General features: G+C 43.3%; 2 protein-coding genes across 2 annotated transcripts in view; both read left to right on the top strand.

Moving 5' to 3' along the window:
* Nucleotides 1-6: 6 nt before the first annotated feature.
* The window catches only part of RNF170 (ring finger protein 170), a 48097-nt gene continuing 22536 nt past the window's right edge, over nucleotides 7-25567 (top strand). Inside the window, exons 1-3 of the mRNA XM_017849117.1 lie at nucleotides 7-269; nucleotides 9343-9365; nucleotides 25140-25215. The gene's annotated coding sequence lies outside the window, so the exon portion shown is untranslated. The remainder of the gene's footprint in view (nucleotides 270-9342; nucleotides 9366-25139; nucleotides 25216-25567) is intronic.
* On the top strand, nucleotides 264-1455 carry LOC108513371 (uncharacterized; the record flags this gene model as incomplete). The annotated part of the gene is made up of 1 exon (XM_017849112.1): nucleotides 264-1455. A coding segment is annotated over one exon (480 nt), but the record flags the coding sequence as incomplete, so codon positions are not given.

Below are 25567 nucleotides of genomic sequence, written 5' to 3'. Positions count from 1 at the left end.
CGCGACCCCGCCACCAGCTCGCTGCGTATCGAGGCGCGCGCGCGCGTACGAGCACGCGCCCCGCCCTGGAGGCTGCGGCGGCGAGTCGTCCTCCGCCGTCCGGTCGCGCCCTCGCGGAAGCTCGGCAGTGCGCGTGCGCCCGCACCCGCACTCCAAATTAGAAAGGGGACGTCTAGTGGGTTGCCCGGGAGGGGTGGCGGGAGCGGTCCCGGAAATAGTCTGTCCTCTGTCACCGGGAACTGGCGAGGTAGTTCCTTCGCGGTGGAGAGGTACGTCCGGCGCGCGGCGGCCACGCCCACCCTATCGGGGCCAGCGGAGCCGCGGACGGCGGGGCCTGGCCTTCTTGGGGTCGCTCTGACCGCCAAGGCTCTGCGGGTCGGCGGGAATCGCCGCCTCCTCCTCCCCCCCCCTCCTCCGCGCCCTCCTCTGGAAGCCCCAGAATCGCTCCGCGGCTGTCCGGAGTCGCCGGCGACAGTGGAGGGGCCGACGCGGAGAGCGGCTGTAGTGGGCTTGGCGGCGGCGAGGACACCGCCGCTCCCTCTAGGGTCGCTCGGAGCGCGACCCTGAGAACTCTCCTTAATGCAGGAGGGGTGTGCGCCCGTTCGCCAATCCGTAAGGACCCTGGCCGACCCCGGGCCTGCGTTTCTCAGCGTTCGGAGTTGGCTTCGCTTAATGGCGAGGCGGATCGTTCTGGAACTCCCGCCTCTTTAGAGGCACGAATCTCTCTGCAGGGCTGCCGATAAATTTTTAACAGATATAGCATACGCAAAAAAGTGCATACGACATACACATTTAAAGAAGAATTAATAAAACACCCAGATAAAAACGAAAAGGGCATTGCCGGCACCCCAGGAGTTTCTCACCCATACCCTGTGCTCCTTTCGGAGCCTGATTCTCTCAGCCTGATTAGTGTGATCTTTTCCTTACAGCTTTATCATCTGTGTGTGCATGCAATCTGGTTTTCCTTTGCCTGTTTTCGAACTTCTGCGGGTAGATCACAGTGTGTTGTTTTGTGGTTTTCAATCAGTATTAAATTGGTGTACTGTGTATCTATAGGTAATTTTCATTGTTGCCTAGTATTCCAGTGCGAATAGAACAGTGAATCCATTCTACTCTGGGTGGGCGTTTTGTTCAGACTGATGTTACTCAGAACATGGCTCTAAACATTCTGGTGTACCTGGAACCTAATGCAAATGTGTTGGAATTTCCAGGACATGCGCCTTGGAGTCCTTAGAGAATTGTCGATGCAGAGTATGCATAACTACCAGCCAATGCCGAGTTTTTAGTTGGAGTGCGACAAAGCTAACTTCCCAGGACACACTTTCACTTTGCTTTGTAGTTCCTGGAACCCCTTTCCCCTACTTTTTTTTCTATTGAGAGTAGGTTTTCTCATTGAGCACTCAAAACTACCAAGACAGCATTGATTGGGGGTTTTTTTTTGTTGTTGGTTTTTGAAAAAGGATTTTGTTCTGGAGTGCGGTGGCGCAATCTTGGTTCACTGCAACCTGTCTCCTGGGCTCAAGTGATCTTCGTACCTCAGCCTCCCAAGTAGCTGGGACCACAAGTTCAGGCTACGATGCTCAGCTAATTTTCTTATTTTTTGTAGACAGGGGGTCTCGCTATGTTGCCCAGGCTGGTCTCAAACTCCTGGGCTGAAGTGATCCGCCCGCCTTGGCCTCCCAAAAGTGCTGGGATCACAAGTGTGAGCCACCGAGCCTGAGCCAGCATTGAGTTTTTAAGGGTGCCTTACAGAGTACCACTTGGTAGTTGACCCCTGATCATTTAGCATTTTGTAAGTGTAAAAAAAAAAAAAAAAAAAAAAAAAAATTACCTTAAGTATTCTCAATGGTCTTTTTTTCAAACATTCTTCCCTAAACCAAGGGCAGAGAAACCTTTAGAAATTACACATACGTGGCCGGGCGCGTTGGCTCGCGACTGTAATCCCAGCACTTTGGGAGGCCGAGGCCAGCGGATCACGAGGTCAAGAGATCCTGGCCAACATGGTGAAACCCTGTCTCTACTAAAAATACAAAAATTAGCTGGGTGTGGTGGCGGGCTTCTGTAGTCCCAGCTACTTGGGAGGCTGAGGCAGGAGAATCACTTGAACGCGGGAGGCTGAGGTTGCAGTGAGCCGAGATCGCGCCACTGCACTCCATCCAGACGACAGAGCAAGACTCTGTCTCAAAAGGAAAAAAAAAAAAGTTACGCATGTGTATCTCACTTGTCTTTGGTTCCTGTGTTGGTGCCTCTGGATATTTGTCAAACTAGAGTTCCTACATTCCTTATCAGGTTATTTCTATCGAATCTCTAGCACTTTTAAGTGACGTATAATCTTGTAGGCAAACGAATGAAGTCAGTGAGTATATGTCACATTGACTTACGCCAGACTCACATGCAGCTTGTCTTTAGATGGGCAGACAAGATGCTGGCCCTACTGGAGTGACTGTGGCTGTGCTGTCCTGAGCACCCTTCCTCCAGTGGCCCTGGTTTTCAAGGCTTTGACACAATTGACCTAAAGCCTCCTTTTTCAAGCGTGGCTGCATATCCACAGTGCTTTTGTGCATGATGTTGCGTTGTTCTGGAGGTTTCATTTTGTAATTCCAGTTACTTTTGATGAAAGAAATTAGTAAAAACGTTTGGATGTGAGTAATTGCAGAAGCCATGTGGCTGTCAAGTTTCTACATGAGCCTTAGGGTGAAAAGGCACTGAGATGCTCTCCTTTGTTCCAGGAAGTCCTGGAATTTCCTATTTTTCTCTTATTTTCTCTATGTGGTTTATTTTTTTCCTTCCCTGAAAGCTTTGGAAATGCCTGAGGAGAGGTGAGTTGAACTTGTCTTGGCTGTCTCTTATTCCGATTAGTTGGACGCTAGTTCTCACCCACAGCTGCTTATCGGATTAAAGAGGGCATGTCCTGTGTGACAGTGCTCCAGATTGCATCCTGTCTTCCCAGGGAACACATACGTAGAACTGTGATTAAAGAGAGTTTGAGATGCTATGTGGAGCAGCTCTGGGGCAGGCATGGCTAGTTTTTATCGTAGTTCTGCTGAGTCCTTGGCAGTTGTTAATAATATTAGCCAAAATGCTGTAGCTTCCATTTACTGAGAGCCTATATGATGTGCCAAGCAGTATGCTAAATGCCTTACCTTCATTATCTCATTAAAAACTTTACAAGGCAAGGTACTTCCCCCCATACTGCCTGCCCCCAGAAAGAGTGGCAGTTTGATATGGTTCAACCTAATGCCTTTTACATATGAAGAAGCTGCGACAGAGACTTTACGTAAGTCCAGGGCTGTCTGACTCTGAAACTTGTGCTTCTTTGCTGTCTGAAGATACTGCTCAATAAGATGTAGCCAGCTGAGCAATAGCAAAGCCAGTTTCTCTGCAAACTTCTATCAGTTATACTGCACAGTTTCCAAGATGGATGGGGTTCAGTTTTTGTGAATCTTAAACAGTTCAAAACTGAGTATTAGTAACTCTTCTTTTCATATTTTATAGGATACCATGAAATAGATTACATTCCATATTTTATACATTTAATAACATTGTTTTTGGGTTTAATGTGAATAACATTTAGTGGCCACTACAACATGTAACACCCTGCCCACTACCAACAGGAATAAGATACGATTCCTGACTGAAAGGAGTTCATTATTTAAAATGTATTTTAATTTTACGAATGTATAATAGTTGTACATATTTATGGGGTACCTGTGATATTTTCATACAAATATATTCAGTGTGTAATGATCAAATCTGGGCAGTTTTTTGAGACAGGGTCTTGCTCTGTCACCCAGGCTGGAGTGCAGTGGTGTGATCTTGGCTCACTGCAACCTCTGCCTCCCAGGTTCAAGCAATTCTCGTTCCTCAGCCTCCCGAGTAGCTGGGATCACAGGCATGTGCCACCAGATCTGGCTAATTTTTGTATTTTTAGTGAAGATGGGGCTTCACCAAGTTGGCCAGGCTCGTCTCAAACTCCTGGCTTCAAGTGATCCACCCACCTTGGCATCCCAAAATGCTGTGATTACAGGCGTGAGCCACTGCACTGGCCTGAATCTCCAAATAACGTAAAAAAATAAAATAAATCCAGTAAGATGTTACTGGCTGGGCATGCTACTTCACATCTGTAATCCTAGCACTTTGGGAGACCTAGGTGGGCAAATTCCTTGACCCCAGGAGTTCGAGACCAGCTTGGGCAAGATGGTGAAACTTGTCTCTACAAAAAATAAAAAATTTGTAGCTGAGCTTAGTGGTGCACGCCTATAGTCACAGTAGGAAGATTGATTGAGCCTGGGCGGTTGAGGCTGCTTTGAGCCAACGGTGCATCACTGCACTCCAGATTGGGTGACAGAACAAGACCCTGTCTCAAGAAATAAATTTTAAAAATTAATTTATAAACATTAATTTGAGCAATATCTGTTTTTCAAAAAGGAAGTTCATGGTGCAGTGAGAGTGTTTAGCAGTTGACATGCCAGTCATGCCACTTAGGTCAGTGTAGGTGCCTCCGGAGTAAGCACCGTCAGGAAACTGAGCGACTGAGTAGTAGATGAGAATGGTCATTGACCGGGCATTGAAGCTCAATTTGCATATCAAGAGAGGAAGCAAGTATTGGCTTTATTTTTCTTGTTAAAGTAATTCATACTTGAAAGAATTGAAACTGAAACTGTGTCCTAGGGAGGGTGTTGGTCTGACTTTGCCAGTCCAGCTCCTCACTGATAACCACTCTGATGTTAGCTTTGATCGGCCTTTTCTCTGTTCCGAAACTCTGAATCAGAGAAATTTAGCAGTAGAAGGAAGTGAAGAAATAAAGTCACAGTTGTTAAGCTAAAATAATTTTAAAGGTCAAAATTGAGTTTAAAGAGAGTTTAAGTGTAAAGGTTGAGGACAGGCCACCTGGGAAAGGACAGATTTAAAACCATGGAAGTCAGTGCTCTTAAGTATAGACATTTGGGATTGTTTATATAGACAAAATTCTATAACAGAATTTTAATATCTTAATGTAGGGCTTAATGTACAGTTATAATGATCTGATTAGTCAAGGTGTCTTTTTTAGGGGAGAAAGAATGTAACTGTCATGAGATCCCTGTTTGGGGCACCATCTGGTCTGAGTTCCATACAGGACAATAAAGGAGGCAGTTAATCTGTAATAAAGATCAGCAATTAGAAGAAGGAGATCTGGTCTCTTTAAAAAAAAAAGACTTAGTCTTTTTTTAGTTGTTTATAGAACAAGAACAATCAGGAAGAGTTAAGCTAAAAATCTAAGAAACAGAATTGTAAACCTGTTACGTGACCCAGATCATAGTCACATCTCTCTCAAGGCTTAAGGCGTTTTGGCGGTTCTAACAACTTTTAAATTTTATTTACTTTTACACAGTTGTTGTGACAGAATTGGAACTAAAATTCAGGGCTCTTCATGTGCGAGCAGCAATTGCTTGGGCTTCAGTTTACAGCCTGTATGGTCGGACAGAATCAGCAGCACTGTTTAGTTCTGGATAATCACTGACTGAACAACAAAAGTTGGAGAACAGAAGTCCTTGATTTTGGAATTCATTTTCAGGACTGAGGTATATGTCATCTCCCCAAGTAGGAAATTTTGTTTGCTGTTTTTCTTCTGGAATTTTAAATCAGACCAGCCTCTTTCCAAACTGAAGTGATGGTACAATACCTCATTTTTAGGCACTAGCACCTACAGTTGCTTTTTTACTTCAATTTTATGAGAAACTATGGCAGAAGTTGTGCTATGGAAGCCCCCAACAAGCAGGTCAAACGGCATTAGTAGATCTCCATTTGACAGCTTGGCTTTTGTTGGGATTTCCATGGGACAAGAAAATGCGGTGCCCTTCTCTTTTCCTCTCAACACTGCTAGGAATATCTGCTCTCAAATGATGCAAATGAAATAATATGGCCATGCAATACTTAAATATCCTGGATCTCTGAGTTCTTGGAAATGTACATGAAGCAATATTTTAAGAGTATAATCACAGGCCGGCTCACACCTGTAATCCCAGCACTTTGGGAGGCTGAGGTGGGTGGATCACCAGGTCAGGAGATCGAGACCATCCTGGCTAACACGGTGAAACCCCGTCTCTACTAAAAATAGAAAAAATTAGCCGGGCATGGTGGCGGGCGCCTGTAGTCCCAGCTACTCGGGAGGCTAAGGCAGGAGAATGAGGAGAACCCAGAAGGCAGAGCTTGCAGTGAGCCGAGATTGTGCCACTGCACTCCAGCTTGGATGACAGAGTGAGACTCCGTCTCAAAAAAAAAAAAAAGCATAATCGCATAGTAGTCAAATATAATATATATTATATGTATATGTTGTATAGTATAATTTATTTGCATTACCATTGATCGCACCTTGAAGGACATAGAAACAAATGTAATGCATTTTTTTAAGTACAAAATAATAAACTGCCTAAATGTATAGCATAGGAGAAAATGTGAGTAGGAATAATTACAGTGCATTTGTTTATAGACTTAACTTACAAAGCACTTTCACCTCTGTTAATTTTTTTTTTTTTGAAGTGGAATCTCGCTGGGTCGCCCAGGCTGGAGTGCAGTGGCGCGATCTCGGCTCACAGCAAGCTCCGCCTCCCGGGTTCACGCCATTCTCCTGCCTCAGCCTCTAGAGCAGCTGGGACTACAGGTGCCCGCCACCACACCCAACTATTTCTTGTATTTTTAGTACAGACAGGGTTTCACCGTATTAGCCAGGATGGTCTCGATCTTCTGACCTTGTGATCCGCCCTCCTTGGCCTCCCAAAGTGCTGGGATTTCAGGCGTGAGCCACCTCGCCCAGTCTGTTAATTTGTTTTAACCTTCACAGCTCTGTGGGATAATTAGAGGTTGGAAATCTTGACACGGGGGATAACATTTGGGTTATCTTTGAGCAGATGCAAGTAGTTCTCACTGCCCTTAGGACTTTTGAAACAGCTATAGCATCTCTAATTTTAAAAGAGGAAACCTGATGAAATAAAAATCTAAATTGACTCCATGGCCCACCTCTAGCTTATTTGAGGCTCTTCAGTTCAATTGGCAGCTCATTTAACGGTTCTTTTGAATAAAAATACTGCAATTAGAGCTCTTTCTCTGAGTTTCCTGGTGTGCCCCTACGTAATGGCTATTTGAAACCAGTCATTAGAAGTTCCATGTATCAGGCGATTACTCCGTGTAAAGCTGATGAAAGCCGCCTTTCATCTGTTTGCGTAGGTTTCTTCTAGGAGCGATAATTTTCTTACTAGCAGCCAGTTCAGATTATTTTCAAAGGTGTTAAGACGTCCATACTCAATACCTGATTAGTGATGATATTGAATAAAACTTTTTTCAGCTCAGTAAGTTACATAAATGCAGAACTTTATTTTAATTTTTCATATATATTTAATTGAATATTTCCTTAATTTCTCTTTAGGTGTATTATAAGACTTTGACACTTCCTGTTTTATCTGAAAAAAATGTGAATTACCTGTGATATTTGGACTCCAGTGTGATTGGGCTATCTCCCCTCATACCTATAGAATTGGGTACTACCATTTTTCTCTAGTTTAGAGTATGGGAAGGAAAGTTTCTTATCCTCCCTTTTCTCTTTATAAGGAAATGCAGCCTCAGAGTGATTCTATATTCCAAGCAGTTCAAAGAATTCTGAACCATAAGCTGAGCTTAGTTTCAGGTGGGCAAATAGTTTTTCAAGCACCAGAATTTTCATTATTTCAAGTAGTTATAGTATAACTATAAATGTTCTTTTACTTTTGCCTAAATGTCTTTTACTTTTCAAATTACTAACACTGTAAGTATGGTAAGCCACTTTTATTTAAACAAATATCTGTTAGGTCCTATTATGTACAGGGCATATGCTAGAGAATATGAGAAGGCTTACAGAAGACTATATTTCCTTTCCTGTCAATACATGGGAAATGCCACAAGACATACACATGCTGTGAGGGGGAAGAGGGATCTGATCTATATGGAGAATTTATTTGCTATTCAGGAATAAGAAAAGAGCAGTTGGACAAGAATAGCTTTTATTTATTTATTGTTTTTGGCAGGGAGGGGGACAGGGTCTTGCTCAGTCTTCCAGGCTGGAGTGCAGTGGCGCTATCTGGGCCTCACTGCAACCTCTGCCTCCCAGGTTCAAGCGATTCTCCTGACTTAGCGTCCAGAGTAGCTGAGATTACAGGCGCAGGTCACCTGGCTAAATTTTGTATTTTTAGTAGAGATGGGGTTTCACCATGTTGGTCAGGCTGGTCTTGAATTTCTGACCTCAAGTGATCCACCTGCCTTGGCCTCCCATAGTGCTGGGATTACAGGCGTGAGCCACTGCATCCGGCCCAAGAATGGATTTTTTTTAAAAGGGGTTAAGCTTGAAGAGGAAAAAACATTTTAAAACTACATAAATAAATGATAAATTATAGTAATTGTTTTCCTTTAAAAGAAATAGAATTTTTTTTTTTTTTTTTTTTTTTTTTTTTTTTGAGACGGAGTCTTGCTCTGCTCGGCCCAGGGCTGGGAGTGCAGTGGCTGGATCTCAGCTCCACTGGCAAGCTTCCCGCCTCCCGGTCACGCCATTCTCCTGCCTCAGCCTCCCGGGGAGTAGCTGGACTACAGGCGCCCGCACCTCGCCCGGCTACGGTTTTTTTTTTGTATTTTAGTAGAGACGGGGGTCTTCACCGTGGTTAGCAGGATAGGTCTCGATCTCCTGACCTCGTGAGCGCCCGTCTCGGACCTCCCCAAAGTGCTGGGATTACAGGGCTTTGAGCCACCGCGGCCCGGGCCTAAGAATAGAATTTTGACTGGGCTGCAGGTGGCTCATGCCTGTAAATCCAAGCACTTTTGGGCGAGGGCCGGAGGCGGGCTGGATCATGAGGCTCAGGCAATTGAGACCATTCCTGGCTACACGCGTGAAAAAACCCCATCTCTACTAAAATACAAAAAATTATCCGGGCGTGGTGGCGCGCCTGTTCCCAGCTACTTGGGAGGTTTGAGGCCCAGGGGAATGCCTTGCAACCCGGGAGGCGGAGTTGCGGTGAAGCTGAGATCCGCTACCACTGCCACTCCAGGGCCTCGGCAACAGCGAGCAAGACTCCATAAGGAAAAAAAAAAAAGCAAAGAAAGAAAGAAAAGAAAGAAATAGAATATTGTACTCCAACAAAATTTGCTGTCTGGCAAAATTTTAAAGCAACTCAAATGATGGGGGAATCCCTTACTGGAGTTGCTACTTAATTGCAGCCTATCAGAAACTAATATGCTTTAGGGAAGTCAGTTATATTTACATTACATTGGTTTTTATTAGTATATTCATTTTCCCCAAAACTGTGGTCATTTGTAACTCTCATCTTGTTTCTTCTTATTTAGACCTGGAATGGCCAAATATCAAGGTGAAGTTCAAAGTTTGAAAACTGGGATGAGATTCAGTTATAGAAGGAGTAAGCGACCAAGTTTTACTTGTGGCAGTTGTGGTCAGTTTCACTTTGATTGCTACCCTGCGTAATGCACTTTTCCAGGTGAAGACTAAGGACAAAAAGAATTGAATACATTTGCAAGGGACTGCTGACTTTTGACCCCTATAATGGGGTATTAATACTTAATATGAAAAGCAAGGTAACAGAGCTCAGTGATTGTAGATGGTACCAGGCTTTGGGGAATCTAACCACATATATTTCTGTCATCAAGCTGTCTTACCAGATAATAATTAAATTCATCATCCACATTTTGAATTAAAATATATAGTATTTTCTATTGTTATGGCAATTAAAAACTTTAAATTTTCATAATTAAATCCATCAACTTGTAGGGTGATATAAAGTACAAAATACCTTTGTTTAAAATTGGAAAAATTATTAGAGGCAAAAAAAAGGACTGTATAGTAAAAAGGGAACTAATGTTAGAAATAATTTAATTTTAAGCTTATTTTATTTATTTATTGAAACAGAGTCTCACTATTGTCGCCCCAGGCTGGCAGGCTGGAGTGCGTGGCACTATCTCAGCTCACTACAACCTCCACCTTCTGAGTTTAAGCGATTCTCTTGCCTCAGCCTCCCAAATAGCTGGGACTATAGACAGACCCACCCCCCCCTGGCTAATTTTTTTTTTTTTTTTTTTTTTGAGAGAGTTTTGCTCTTGTTGCCCAGGCTGGAGTGCAATGGCACTATCTCAGCTCATCGCAACCTCAGCCTCTGGGGTTCAAGCAATTCTCCTGCCTCAGCCTCCTGAGTAGCTGGGATTACAGGCATGCGCCGCCATGCATGGCTAATTTTGTATTTTCAGTAGACATGGGGTTTCTCCATGTTGATCAGGCTGGTCTCGAACTCCCAACGTGAGGTGATCCACCTGCCTCAGCCTCTCAAAGTGCTGGGATTACAGGCATGAGCCACTGCACCTGGCCCTAACTTTTTCATATTTTTTGTAGAGACAGGGTTTCGCTAGGTTGGCCAGGCTGGTCTCAAACCTCTACCTCAAGTGATCCACCTGACTCCGCCTCCCAAAGTGCTGGGATTACAGTCATGAGCCACTATGCCCAGCCTATTTATTTATTTTAGAGACAGGGTCTCACTACGTTGCCCCAGTTGGACTTGAACTCCTGGACTCAAGGAGTCCTCCCATCCCAGCTTCCCAGGTTGCTGGGACTACAGGTATGCACCACTGCACCTGATTCTAAAATTAATTTAGGCTGGATGTGGTGGCTCATGCCTGTAATCCCAGCACTTTGGGAGGCTGAGGCAGGTGGATCACCTGAGGTCAGGTGTTTGAGACCAGCCTGGCCAACATGGTAAAACCCTCGTCTCTACTAAAAATACAAAAATTAGCTGGTCATGGTGGCAGGTGCCTATAATCCCAGCTACTTGGGAGAATGAGGCATGAGAATCACTTGAACTCGGGAGGCAGAGGTTGCAGTGAGCCAAGACTGCTCCAGTGCACTCCAGCCTGGGCATCAAACTGAAACTCTGCCTCCAAAAAAAAAAAAAAAATTAAAAATTAAATTAATTTAAATTGACTATTATAGAATCAAGAACAATATTTAAAAGGCTCAGCTGTCTGTATACCAGTATGTAGAAACTAGGTAATAAAAGTAGAAATTTAAGAGTTAATACATGAAGATAAGTTAAATTTTGTATAAATTATAGAAAATAAATTTTTTAATTATAAAATAGAAAATGATTAATTCTAAAATTACAAATGAGTGTATTTCCTGTATAAATTATAGAAAGAATTATTAAACAAAATGTGAAAACTTAGAAAAAATGGTGATTAATTTACTTTTTTACCTCTGTATTGATAGTCTCTTTTTAGGGTAACATTATCTTGATTACAATAAGGTATTTTATAGAGTGATAATCCAGAGTGATTGATACTGGTGATACACTGTGCATATCATGGGGGAAATAATGACTAGATGATAGCAGAGTTAAGTGAACTCCACCAAGCAGGTTGTTCTTAGGATTCCTGACTAATGTTTTAATATACACCAAATAGAAGAATATTGTATATTGCTGCAGGGCTCTGTCCTTGGGCCTTTTCTATTGTTATTATTATTTTTTTGAAACCAGGTTTCACTCTGTAGCCCAGGCTGGAGTGTAGTGGTGGTATCACACCTAGCTGCAGCCTGGACTTCCCATGTGCAGGCGATCCTCCCATCTGAGCCTCCTGAGTAGCTGGGACTACAGGTGCACATCAGCATGTGCAGCTAATTTTTTTGTATGATGATGATTATTATTATGTTTTGGTCAGATGGGTTTTTGCCATGTTGCCCAGGCTCATCTCTAACTCCTGGGCTCAGGCAATCCACCTGCGTCAGCCTCCCAAAGTGCTAGGATTACAGGTGTGAGCCACCAATTGTCAGTTGGGAGGGATAGCTAACATCAGTATAACAGAATTAAGATTCAGAAATAGTCAAGCCATGTATCTATGGTCAACTGACCTTTGACAAGGGTGCCAGGACCACTCAGTGGGCAAAGGTTTCAACAAATAGTGCTAGGACAATTGGGTAGCCACATTCAAAAGATTAAAGTTGGACCACACCACACCAGATTAACTCAACAATCTAAATATCAGAGCTAAATGTAGGGGTAAATCGTTATGACTAAATTTAGCAAAGGATCTTAGATATGATAACAAAAGCATGAGCAACAAAAGAAAAAGTAGACAAACCAGACTTCATCAAAATTAAGGTATTTGGACAGGTACAGTGGCTCATGCCTGTAATCCCAGCACTTTGGGAGGATCACTTGAGCCCAGGAGTTGAAGACCAGCCTGGACGACAGAGTGAGACCCAGAACAGGGTCTCACTCTGTCGCCCAGGCTGGAGTGTAGTGGCTGGATCTCGGCTCACTGCAACCTCCGCCTCCCAGGTTCAAGCGATTCTCCTGCCTCAGCCTCCTGAGTAGCTGGGATTACAAGCACCAGCCACCACACCCAGCTAATTTTATATTTTAATAGAGATGGGGGTTTCACCATGTTAGCCAGGTTGGTCTCGAACTCCTGACCTCAGTTGATCCACCCACCTCGGCCTCCCAAAGTCAGGGGGTTATGGGCGTGAGCCACCATGCCCAGCCTACCAAAAATTTTAAAATTAGGCGGGTGTGGTGGTGCACCTTGTAGTCTCAGCTACTTGGAGGCTGAGATGGCAAGATCACTTAAGCCTGGGAAGTCAAGTCTGCAGTGAGCTATGATCATACCACTGCATTTCAGCCTGGGCAACAGAATAAGACCCTGTTTCAGAAAAAAAAAAAAACAAAAAAATAAAAATACACGCAAAGGACCTATATAGACATTTTTCAAAAGAAGACATACAAATGGCCAAAACGTTTATGAACAAAACGCTCAACATTACTAATCACCAGGGAAATGCAAATTAAAACCACAATGAGAAAAAACCTTGTATCTTTTAGGATGACTGTTATCAAAAAGATGAAAACAATAAAGATGAAAGAAGCATTGGCATGGGTGTGGTGCAAAGGGAACTGTGGTGCACTTTTTTGGGGAGTATAAAATGGCACAGTTGTTGTGGAAAACAGTATGAAGGTTCCTCAAAAAGTTAAAAATGGACTACCATATGATCCAGCAGTCACACTTCAGGGTAGTATATATCAAAAGGAAATTACATCAGTATGTTGAAAAGATATCTGTGCTCCCATGTTCATTGCAGCATTATTTACAATAGCTGAAATATGGAATCAAGTTAGGTGTTCACCAGTGAATGAATGAAGAAAATGTGACGTGAGTATATAGATCTCTCTGTATACATGCTTTTCAGCCCCTAAGAAGGAAGGAAATTCTGCCATTTTCAACAAAATGGATGCACCTGGAGGACATGATGTTCACTGAAATAAGGCACAGAAAGACAAATACTGCACAGTGTCACTTAACTGTAAAATATAAAACATTTGAATTCACAGAAGCAGAGAGCGGAATGGTGGCTGTCGGGATGGAAAGATGTTAGTCAAACAGTGCAAAGTTTCAGTTACACATATGCATTTTTAAAAAGAGAGGCAGGGCACGGTGGCTCGCGCCTGTAATTCCAGCACTTTGGGAGGCTGAGGCAGGCGGATCACCTGAGGTCAGGAGTTCAAGACCAGCCTGGCCAACATGGTGACTCTGTCTCTACTAAAAATATGAAAATTAGTCAGGTGTGGTGTCATATGCCTGTAGTCCCAGCTACTCGGGAGGCTGAGGCTGGAGAATTGCTTGAACCCAGGAGGCGGAGGTTGCCGTGAGCCCAGATCGTACCACGGCACTCCAGACTGGGCAGCGACAAGACCAAAACTCCCGTCGTTTTTGTTTGTTTGTTTTGTTTTTTGAGACGGAGCCTCGCCCTGTTGCCCAGGCTGGAGTGCAGTGGCGCGATCTCAACTTACTGCCAGTTCTGCTTCCTGGGTTCAGGCCTCCCGAGTAGCTGGGACTGCAGGCGCCCGCCACCATGCCCAGCTAATGTTTTATATTTTTAGTAAAGACAGGGTTTCACCGTGTTAACCAGGAGGGTCTCAATCTCCTGACCTCGTGATCCGCCCGCCTCAGCCTCCCAAAGTGTTGAGATTACAGATGTGAGCCACCACGCCCGGCCCAAAACTCCATCTTAAAAAAAAAGAAAAAAAGAAAAAGATCACAAAACCTTAAGTAACCTATTATGTTTAAAATGATATTTATAAGACTATTTTTTTTTTTTTTTTTAATTTTGAGACAGAGTCTGGCTCTGTAGACCAGGATGGAGTGCAGTGGAGCAATCTCGGCTCATTGCAAGCTCCGCCTCCTGGATTCAGGCCATTCTCCTGCCTCAGCCTCCCGAGTAACTGGGGCTATAGGCACCCACCACCACGCCCAGCTAATTTTTTTGTATTTCTAGTAGAGACAGGGTTTCACCATGTTTGCCAGGATGGTCTCAATCTCCTGACCTCGTGATCCACCCACCTTGCCTTGGCCTTCCAAAGTGCTGGGATTACAGGCATGAGCCACCACATCCGGCCAAGACTAATTTTATTTTAAATATTTTTCTATTATTTTCTGATTTCTCTACTATGAATATTTATTATTTGCATAATAAAAGTTTTTTCTCCACATCTCCAGACTAGAATGATGTGAAGCCCAACTAAAAAGTTTCCATTTTTGCCTGCACAGTGGCTCACACCTGTAATCCCAGCACTTTGGGAGGCTGAGGCAGGTGGATCCCCTGAGGTCAGGAGTTGGAGACCAGCCTGGCCGACATGATGAAATCCCCTCTCTACTCAAAATACAATAATTAGCCAGGTGTGGTGGTGGGTGCCTGTAATCCCAGCTACGCAGGAGGCAGAGGCAGGAGAATCGCTTGAACCGGGGAGGCAGAGGTTGCAGTGAGCTGAGATCGCACCACTGTACTCCAGCCTGGGCAACAAGTAAAACTCCATCTCAAAAAAAAAAAAAAAAAAAAAATTCATTTAATAAGGCAGTTGTATATTGTAGATGCTGAAAACTGTATTGGCTACTTTTATAAAATTAATAGCTAAAGGTCAAATCTGCGTTATGTTCAGTTTGGGACTAGCATTTTATACTGGAAGACATTCAGGGGAGACTTGTCAAAATAGGGAAAGCTGAGGAAACAAATCATAAAATGCTTGAAGGAAGGAGGGATGTCTAGCTTAGGGAAGGGACTCTTGGACAGTAAAACTGTCTTTGTGATGAGGGCTTGGTCTTGTTAAAGAATTAAAATTTTAATTTGTGCAGCAGCAATAGAAAAAAAAAAATTAGAGCCAGGCTCAGTGGCTCACGCCTGTAATCCCAGCACTTTGGCAGGCTGAGGTGGATGGATCACTGGAGGTCAGGAGATCAAGACCAGCCTGACCAACATTGTGAAACTCCGTCTCTACTAAAAATATAAAAATTAGCTGGGTGTGGTTGTGGGTGCCTATAACCCCAGCTACTTGGAGGCTGAGTCAGGAGAATCTCTTGAACCTGGGAGGCGGAGGTTGCTGTGAGCCAAGATCACGCCACTATATTCCAGCCTGGGTGACGAGCGAAACTCCATCTCAAAAAAACAAAAAGAATTAAATTTATTCTGTATGGTTTCATGGGCAGAACTGGGGCCACTGGGACAGTGAGTGGAGATAAATGATGAGATTTTCACTCAGCCTACAGTGACATCTTTTCAAGTTACATAATGTGCTCCCGATTACTTGGACATTGTCTTGAGGTAATCAGTGAAGTAATCGTGATTACTGAGGTAATCATGATGTGTTGGGGAAGGGATGGCATGTGTAGTTTAAAATTCAGACAGGTCTCTTTTTTTTTTTTTTTTTTTTTTGAGACAAGAGTGTCACTCTGTCGCCCAGGCTGGAGTGCAGTGGCGCAACCTTGACTCACTGCAACCGCCACCTCCTGGGTTCAAGCGACTCTTCTGCCTCAGCCTCCTGAGTAGCTGGGACTACAGGCACACACCACCATGCCTGGCTAATTCAGACCATTTTTAAGTGTGTAATTCTCTGGCGTTAAGTACACTCACATTGTTGTATAACCATCATCACCATCTACTTCTAGAACTTCCTCATCATCCCAAACTTTATTGTGTCTTTTTATTTTTAAATTTTAGATTTCAGGGGTGTGTGTGCAGGTCTTTTACATGGATATATTGCATAATGGTGAGGTTTGGGCTTCTAGTGAACCCATCACCTAAATAGTGAACACTGTACTCAATAGGTAGTATTTCAACCCTCACCCTCTTTCAGTCTCCCCACTTTTGAAGTTCCTGATGTCTATTATTTCCATCTTTATGTTTAGCTCCCACTTACAAGTCAGAACATGTTATTTTTCTTTCTTTTCTTTTTCTTCTTGAGACAGGTTCTCTCTCTGGCGCCCAGGCTGGAGTGCAGTGGCACAATCTTGTCTCACTGCAACCTTCGCCCCCCAGGCTCAAATGATCCTCTCACCTCAGCCTCCCAAGTAGCTGAGACCACAGGCACACACCACCATGACCAGCTATTTTTTTGTATTTTTGGTAGAGACAAGGTTTTGCCGTGTTGCTCAGACTGGTCTTGAACTCCTGGGCTCAAGCAATCCACCCACCTCAGCCTCCCAAATTTCTAGGATTACAGGTGTGAGCCACTGTGCCCGGCCTGATCATGTGGTGTTTAATCTTCCCTAACAGAAACTTTATGCCCATCAAGTAACAACTACCATGGTTCAGCTCTGGGTAACCTGTGTTCTACTTTGTGTCTCCATTAATGAGCTGATTTTATGCACCTCATAAAGTAGAATCATACAGTATTTGTGCTTTTGTGTTTAACTTGTTTCACTTAGCATGATGTTTTCAAAGTTCATTTATGTTGTAACACGTATTAGAATTTCCTTCCTTTTTATTGATAAATAATATTTCATTGGGTATGGTGCTCACACCTGTAATCCTAGCACTTTGGGAGGCTGAGGTAGGAGGATTGCTTGGGCCCAGGAGTTGGAGACTAGCCTGGACAACAGAGCAAGACCTTGTCTCTAAAAAATATTAAAATTTAAAATTTTTCATTGTATGCACATACCATATTTAGTTTTTCCATTCATCTGTCAGTGGTCATTTGGGTTACTCCCACCTTTTGGCTGTTGTGAATAATGCTGCTAGGAACTCTGGTGTACAAGTATCTGTTTGAGTCTATGTTTTCAACTGCAATTTCTGGGTCATAAAGTAATTTCTATGTTTAACATTTTAAGGAACCTCCAGACTGTTTCCCACAGCAGCTGCCCTGCTTTATATTCCCACCAGCAAGGCACTATGGCAGTTTCTCTACGTCCTTGCCAACACTGTTATTCTCTATGTGTGTGTGTGTGTGTGTGTTTTAAATAATAACTATCCTTATAGGTATGAAGTGGTAACTCATTGTGGTTTTGATTTGTATTTCCCTACTGAGTAATTATGTTCAGCATCACTTCACATGATTAGTGGCCATTCATCTGTCTGGTTTTTGAGGTTTCTTTTTGAGATAGGGTCTCACTCTGTTGCCCAGGCTAGAGTACAGTGGCATGATTATGGCTCACTGCAGCCTCAAACTCCCAGGCTCAAGTGATCCTCCCACTTCAGCCTCCCAGGTAGCTGTGACTATAGGTGTGCATCACCTTGCCCAACTAATTTTTGTATTTTTTGTAGAAACGGTGTTTCACCATGTTGCCCAGGCTGGTCTCAAACTCCTGGGCTCAAGCGATCTGCCCACCTTAGCCTCCCAAAGTGTGGAGGTTATAGGCATGAGCCACCGCTCCTGGCCCTAGTATTTGATTTTCTGGTTCTATATTAATCCACTTAGGAGAATGACCTGCAGCTGCATCCATGTTGCTGCAAAGGACATGATTTCTTTCCTTTTTATGAGTGCATAGTATTCTATGGTGTATATACACCACATTTTCTTTATCTAGTCCACCATTGATGGGCATCTAGGTTGATTCCATGTCTTTGCTCCTGTAAATAGCAACACCAGAGTTTTGACCTGCTCTGTTTTCATCCTGGGCCAGTTCACTCCTCCTTAGGCAACCTGATGGTCCCCTGCTCCTGGGACGTCATCATATTGATGCCAAAGTTAGTGGGGACACCCAAGGGGCATATTGCATTACAGCTTAGAACTCCTGGTCTCAGACGATTCTCCTGCCTCAGCCTCCCGAGTAACTGGGACTACAGGTGTGCACCACCATACCTGGCAGTTTGTCTGTCTTCTGTGGAGAATTGACTATTGAATACCATTGCCCGTTTTTGAATTGGGTTGTTTACTTTTTTGTTTTTGAGTTATGAGTTCTATATATATTCTGATATTATTATCAGATACAGTCATACCCCATAAATATTTCAAGTTTGGTTTCAGACCACTACAATAAAACGAATAAAGTGAGTCATATGAATTTTTTGGTTCCCTAGTGCATATAAAAGTTATGTTCACATTATATCATAGTCTTTGAAGTGTACAATAGCATTATGTCTAATAAACAATATACATACTTTAATTATAAAGTACTTTATTGTTAAAAAATGCTAATAGTTATCTATCTGAACCTTCAGCAAGTCGTAATGTTTTTCCTGGTGGAGGGTCTTGACTCCATGTGAAAGCTGCTGACTGATCAGGGTGGTGGTTGCCAACAGTTGAAGTGGCTGTGGCAGTGTGTTTTTTTTTTGAGACAGAGTATCGTTCTGTCGCCCAGGCTGGAGTGCAGTGGCATAATCTCAGCTCACTGCAAACTTCACCTCCTGGGTTCAAGCAATTCTCCTCCCTCAGCCTCCTGAGTAGCTGGGATTAAAGGCGTGTACCACCATGCCTGGCTAATTTTTGTATTTTTAATAGAGACGGGGTTTCACCATGTTAGTCAGGCTTGTCTTGAACTCCTGATCTTGTGATCCGCCCGCCTCGGCCTCCCAAAGTGCTGGGATTACAGGCATGAGCCACTGCGCCTGGCTGGCAATTTCTTAAAATGAGACAACAAATAAAGTTGCCACATTGACTGACTTTTCCTTTCACAAAAGATTCCTCTGTATGTAGCATGTGATGCAGTTTGATTGCATATTATCCACAGACTTTCTTTTCAAAACTAGAGTCAGTCCTCTCAAACCCTGCCTGCCTCTGCTCTATCTACTTTGTTTATGTAATATTTTAAATCCTTTGTTGTCATCTCAACAATGCTTACAACGTCATTACCAGGATTAGATTCCATCTTGAGAAACCACTTCTTTTGCTCATCCATAGGAAGCAACTCCTCATCTGATCAAATATGGTCATGATGCAGCAGTTTGGTCACATCTTTAGGCTCTACTTCTAATTCTAGTTTCCTTGCTGTTTCCACCATATCTGCAGTGACTTCTTCCTCTGAAGTCTTAAACCTCTCAAAGTCATCCATGAGGGCTGGAATCAACTTCTTCCAAACTCCTGTAAATGTTGATATTTTGATCACCTCCCATGAATTAAGAATGTTCTTGGCGGGGCATGGTGGCTCACGCCTGTAATTCCAGCACTTTGGGAGGGCGAAGCAAGCAGATCACTTGAGGCTGGGAGTTTGAGACCAGCCTGGCCAACACTGGTCAGCACAGGGCGAAACCCTGTCTCTACTAAAAATACAAACATTAGCCAGGCATGGTAGCACACACCTGTAATCCCAGCTACTTGGGAGGCTGAGGCATAAGAATTGCTTGAACCTGGGAGACAGAGGTTCCGCCAAGCCAAGAGTGTACCACTGCACTCCCAGCCTGGGCAACAGGGTGACACTCTGTCTCAAAAAAAAAAAAAAGAAAAGAAAAAAAAAGGCTGGGCGTGGTGGCTCAAGCCTGTAATCCCAGCATTTTGGGAGGCCCGAGACGGGTGGATCACGAGGTCAGGAAATCGAGACCATTCTGGCTAACCTGGTGAAACCCCGTCTCTAGTAAAAAATACAAAAAACTACCGGGTGGGATGGTGGGCAGGCGGCCTGTAGTCCCCAGCTATCTCAGGAGGTGAGCGCAGGAGAATGGCATAAACCCGGGAGGCGGAGCTTACAGTGAGCTGAGATCTGGCCACTGCACTCCAGCCTGGCACAGACAGAGCGAGACTCCAGACTCCGTCTCAAAAAAAAAAAAAAAAAAAGGTATTGGCTGGGTGCAGTGGCTCATGCCTGTAATGCCAGCACTTTGGGAGGCCGAGGCAGGCAGATCATAAGGTCAGGAGATCGAGACCATCCTGACTAACACGGTGAAACCGCATCTCTACTAAAAAATACAAAAAAATTAGCCAGGTGTGGTGTGGGTGCCTGTAGTCCCAGTTACTTGGGAAGCTGAGGCAGGAGGATGGCATGAACCCAGGAGGCAGAGCTTGCAGTGAGCCGAGATCACGCCACTGCACTCCAGCCTGGGCGACAGAGTGAGAGACTGTCTCAAAAAAAAAAAAAATTTTTTTGTTGTTGAGCATAGCCAGCCTTCATCAATGATCTTAGCTAGATCTGGATAACTTGCTGCAGCTTCTCCATCAGCACTTGCTCTTCCTAAAATAAAAGTTTGTGCTTCATCTTTCCTTAAATGTCATGAACCAACCTCTGCTAGCTTTCAACTTTTCTTCTGTAGCTTCCTCTCCTCCCTCAGCTTCACAGAATTGAAGGAGGGAGGGACTTGGTCTGGATTAGGCTTTGGCTTAAGGATATGTGGCTGGTTTGATCTTCTATCCGGGGTACTTAAACTTTCTCCATGTCAGCAATAAAGCTGTTTTGCTTTTTTATCATTTATGTGTTCACTTGATTAATACTTTTAATGTCCCTCAGGAATTTTTCCTTTTAATTCACAACTTGGCCAGCTAGCACAGCTTTTGCCCTAGCTCGACTTTCGACATGTCTTTTTCACAAAACTTAATCATGTCTAGGTTTTACGTGAAATGAGAGACATGCAAGTCTTCCTTTCACTTGGACACCTACAGGCCACTGTAGAGTTATTAGTTGACCTAATTTCAATATTGTCAATGCCTCAGGGAATAGGAAGGTCTGAGGAGAGAGAGAGAGAGACTCGGGAATGGCTTGTCATTAGAGCAGTCAGAGCATACACAACGTTGATTGATTGATTGCAAGTATAACCAAAATGTGACACAGAAACATGAAGCAAGTGCATGCTGTTGGAAAAATGGTGCCAATAGTCTTGCTCAACACAAGGTTGTCACAACCTTCAGTTTGTAAAAAACTCAATATCTGCTAAGTGCAATAAAGTGAAACAAAATCAGGATTTCCTGTATATGATTTGCCAATATTTTGTCCCTTTCTGTGGATATTCTTCTTACTCTCTTAAGTGCCCTTTGATATACATAGTTTCTGATTTCAAGAAGTCATCTTTGTGTTTTTTTTCCTTTTTTTGGCCTGTGCTTTTGTCTTATATATAAGGAATCATTGCCAAAATCCAGTGGCATGAATATTTTCTTGCTTTTTCCTATAATTTGTATAGTTTTAACTCTTAAGTTTAGCCCTTTGATGCATTTTGAGTTTTTATATTTTTAATATGGATATTCAGTTTTCTGGCACTTATTTGTTGAAAGAGGATATTTTCTCTATTGAATGGTCTTGGCACCCTTGGCACCCTTGTCAAAAAGTATTTGACCATTGTCTAAATCAGTTTGGCTTGTTATAACAGATAACCATAGGCTGGGTGCGGTGGCTCACACCTGTAATCCTAGCACTTTGGGAGCCCGAGGCAGGCAGATCACTTGAGGTGAGGAGTTTGAGACCAGCCTGGCCAACATGGTGAAACCCCGCCTCTGCTAAAAATATAAAAATTAGCTGGAAATCACTTGAACCCGGCAGGTGGAAATTGCAGGGAGCCATGATTGTGCCACTGCACTCCAGCCTGGCAACAGAGCAAGATCTGTCTCAAAAACAAAAACAGGCCAGGCGCGGTGGCTCACGCCTATCCCAGCACTTTGGGAGGCCGAGGCAGGTGGATCATGAGGTCAGGAGATCGAGAGCATCCTCGCTAACACAGTGAAAGCTCATCTCTACTAGAAATACAAAAAATTAGCTGGGCTACTTGGGGGGGTGAGGCAGGAGAATGGCATGAACCTGGGAAGCGGAGTTTGCAGTGAGCCGAGATGGCGCCAGTGCACTCCAGCCTGGGCGACAGAGCAAGACTCCGTCTGAAACAAAACAAAACAAAACAAAAAACAAGGCTGGGCATGGTGGCTCACGCCTGTAATCCCAGCACTTTGGGAATTCAAGGCAGGCAGATCATGAGGTCAGGAGATTGAGACCATCCTGGCTAACAAAGTGAAACCCCTTCTCTAGTAAAAATACAAAAATTAGCAGGGCATGGTGGCGGGCAGCTATAGTCCAGCTACTTGGGAGGCTGAAGCAGGGGAATCGCTTGAACCCAGGAGGCAGAGGTTGCATTGAGCTGAGATTGTGCCACGGCACTCCAGCCTGGGCAACAGAGCAAGACTCCGTCTCAAAACAAAACAAAACAAAACAAACGCACACACACACACACACACAAAACAAACAAAAAAAAACAAATAACCATAGACTGGGTGGCTTAAACAACAAACATTTATTTCTCACAGTTTGAGAGCCTGGGAGGTCTAAGATCAAGGTGTTGTCAGATCTGGTGTCTAGCGAGACTCGGCTTCATGGGTTGTGGATGGTGGTTTTCTTGCTGTGTCTTTATATGGAAGAGAGTAGAGCAGGGAGCAGGTTATCTCATGTATCTTTTTGTAAGGGCAGTAATCCTATCACAAAGGCACCACCCTCATGACCTAATTACCTCCCAAAGGTTTTGTCTCCAAATACCATCATCATGGGAGTTACAGGCAGTATTCAGCAGCTTGGGCTATTTGTTCTTGTTGTTTGGCTTCACGACAAGATGTAGGAATTCCTAAATCTGGTGGTAGAATATTTTTAAAAATGTATTCTATTTAAATATATTTTAATTTATATATATTTTAACATATAATTAAATAAATAGAATATTATGTATTTTAAAATACATTTAAATAGGATATATTTAAAAAAATATTCTACCACCAGATTTAAGAATTCCTACATCTTTCTTATAGAAAGAAGCCAGAGGAGAGGCTTTCCAGTCATGTGGTTCATGTCTGTACTCTGAAACGTCATCACAATTTTTTTTCCAATGAAAAGGGAATGGTTTTCTACTCTCAAAGAATGGAGAAATGCCATTTAGCTAGGTATTCACTGGTATTTAAATGAGATGGTTCCTCTGCTAGTTAGATTGCTCCTTGACAGGGTGCTTTCATATAGTGAGTGCTTTCTTTCACAGATCATCTGTTCAATCATCAGAATGTGCCTTATTTTAAAATGAAGAATGCATCAAGCTTTAACAGGTTTAGGCCGGGCGTGGTGTCTCATGCCTGTAATCCCCACACTTAGAGTCTGTGGCAGGCGGATCACCTGAAGTCAGGATCGAGACCAGCCTGGCCAACATGGTGAAACCCCATCTCTACTAAAAATACAGAAATTAGCCAGGTGTGGTGGCACGTGCCTGTAATCCCAGCTACTCAGGAGGCTAAGGCAGGAGAATCGCTTGAACCTGGGAGGCGGAGGTTACAGTGAGTTGAGATTGCGCCACCACACTCCAGTCTGGGTGACAGAGTGAGACTCCGTCTCCACAACAACAAAATAAGATTTAACAGGTTTAAACAGAGTTCAAATTGTTTCATTGTTTAGATATTTGAGTTTAAATTGCTTTTATGTCTTCTGTGAACTAACAGTTATATTTAGTTGATTTCTTTTTCTAAAATTTGCGGTTTTTTGCTAACAATTGAATAATCATAGGATAGATTTCTATACTTTTCCCTATCACATTCAAATATGAGAGTTCTTATCTCTGTTGGATATTGGCTTACCCAGAGAGTAAAGGCTCTTCTGTAGAGTAACCCTGGGACTGTGTAGACTTAAAATATTCTTGTCAAGACATTTATGTTTAGAAGATACATTAATAGCCAAATGAAATTAAGCTGTGATAACATGCAGCACTTTGCCCTCACCCTACCTACCAGCCTGACCAACACATCTTTCTTTCTTTTTTTTCTTTTTTTTTTTTAAGACAGAGTTTTGCTCTTGTTGCCCAGGCTGGAGTGCAATGGCACAATCTTGGCTTACCACAACCTCCACCTCCCGGGTTCAAGCGATTCTCCTGCCTCAGCCTCCCGAGTAGCTGGGATTACAGGCATTTGCCACCAAGCCCGGCTAATTTTGTATTTTTAATAGAGACAGGGTTTCTCCATGTTGGTCAGGCTGGTCTCGAACTCCTGACCTCAGGTGATCCACCCACCTCGGCCTCCCAAAGTGCTGGGATTACAGGCATGAGCCACTGCGTCCAGCCAACATCTGACTTTCAATATGGGATGTTTTATTCCATCCATTTATATTAGCCACTAACCGCTTGCCTTTGATTCACCATTTTAACTGTTAATGTCAAGATATTAGTGACATGTTAAGTTTTGGCTTTTCTTCCTTTTTTTTTTTTTTTGAGACGGAGTCTTGCCGTTTTCAGCCCAGGCTGGAATGCAATGGCGCGATCTCAGCTCACTGCAAACCTCTGCCTCCTGAGTTCCAGCAATTCTCCTGCCTCAGCCTCCTGAGTAGCTGAGATTATAGGCACCCACCACCAAGCCTGGCTAATTTTGTATTTTAGTAAAGGCAGGGTTTCACCATGTTGGCCAGGCTGGTCTCAAACTCCTGACCTCAGGTGATCCACCCGCCTCGGCCTCCGAAAGTGCTGGGATTACAGGCATGAGTCACCACACCTGGCCAAGTTTTGGCTTTTCTACATTAAATAATTTTAGTTTCTGCTCTGTTCCCCTCCCCTAATACCTGAAAATTAGGAGAAGGATCTAATTAGATGTGGAAAAGCATTCAAATGCATAATAGTAGGTAAAATTAGATAACTGCTTATTTTGAAGAAATTTCACCAAAGAAACAAATGTTCTCTACATTATTTGTAAGCTTCCATTTACAATAGATTTCCAAGGTACTAGGCCTCTGGATTTTACCATTTGCCACTTAAACCTGAAATTGGCTAATAATCAGTGATCTCAGAAGAACTCACCACAGGACAGCCTGAAACGTACAGTCCCGGAAGTGAAGTGCTTGTATGCCATCAATTACATTAATTACCAGTAGTTATAAGTCAGAAAGTAGACCCATGAAGAAAATGGATTCATCTGATAATATTTTCTATTCAAAATTTATTATATTCTATTCAACAGAAATGTACATCAAAACATTCACCCAGAAAACCAGGAGCTAGTAAGGGTACTTCGAGAACAGCTTCAAACAGAACAGGTATTGTATATATATTTATTTGAGGAGTAGATGTGATAGCTCCCTTTGCATGTGAAATTGTGACAGAACATTAGTAAATTACTTTTTGGAAACATGGGCTTCTTTCCGGCTTCAAATTACCTTATATTATTTTATAGATTGTATATTTGCAGAATGGGCAAATTGCCTAGCCTTAATCTATTCAGATGTCTTCATGTTTGTTTATTATTAATTTGCTTTAAAAGATAGCAGTTTTCCCTCGGGAGGCTGAGGCAGGAGAATGGTGTAAATCCAGGAGGCGGAGCTTGCAGTGAGCTGAGATCCGGCCACTGCACTCCAGCCTGGGTGACAGAGTGAGACTCTGCCTCAAAAA

This window comes from Rhinopithecus bieti, unplaced genomic scaffold (genome assembly GCF_001698545.2).
Source record: "Rhinopithecus bieti isolate Rb0 unplaced genomic scaffold, ASM169854v2 scaffold_33021, whole genome shotgun sequence".
Taxonomy (NCBI): Eukaryota; Metazoa; Chordata; class Mammalia; order Primates; family Cercopithecidae; genus Rhinopithecus; species Rhinopithecus bieti.
Note: the sequence above shows the minus strand (reverse complement) of the source record. Positions and strands in the feature narration are given on the sequence as shown.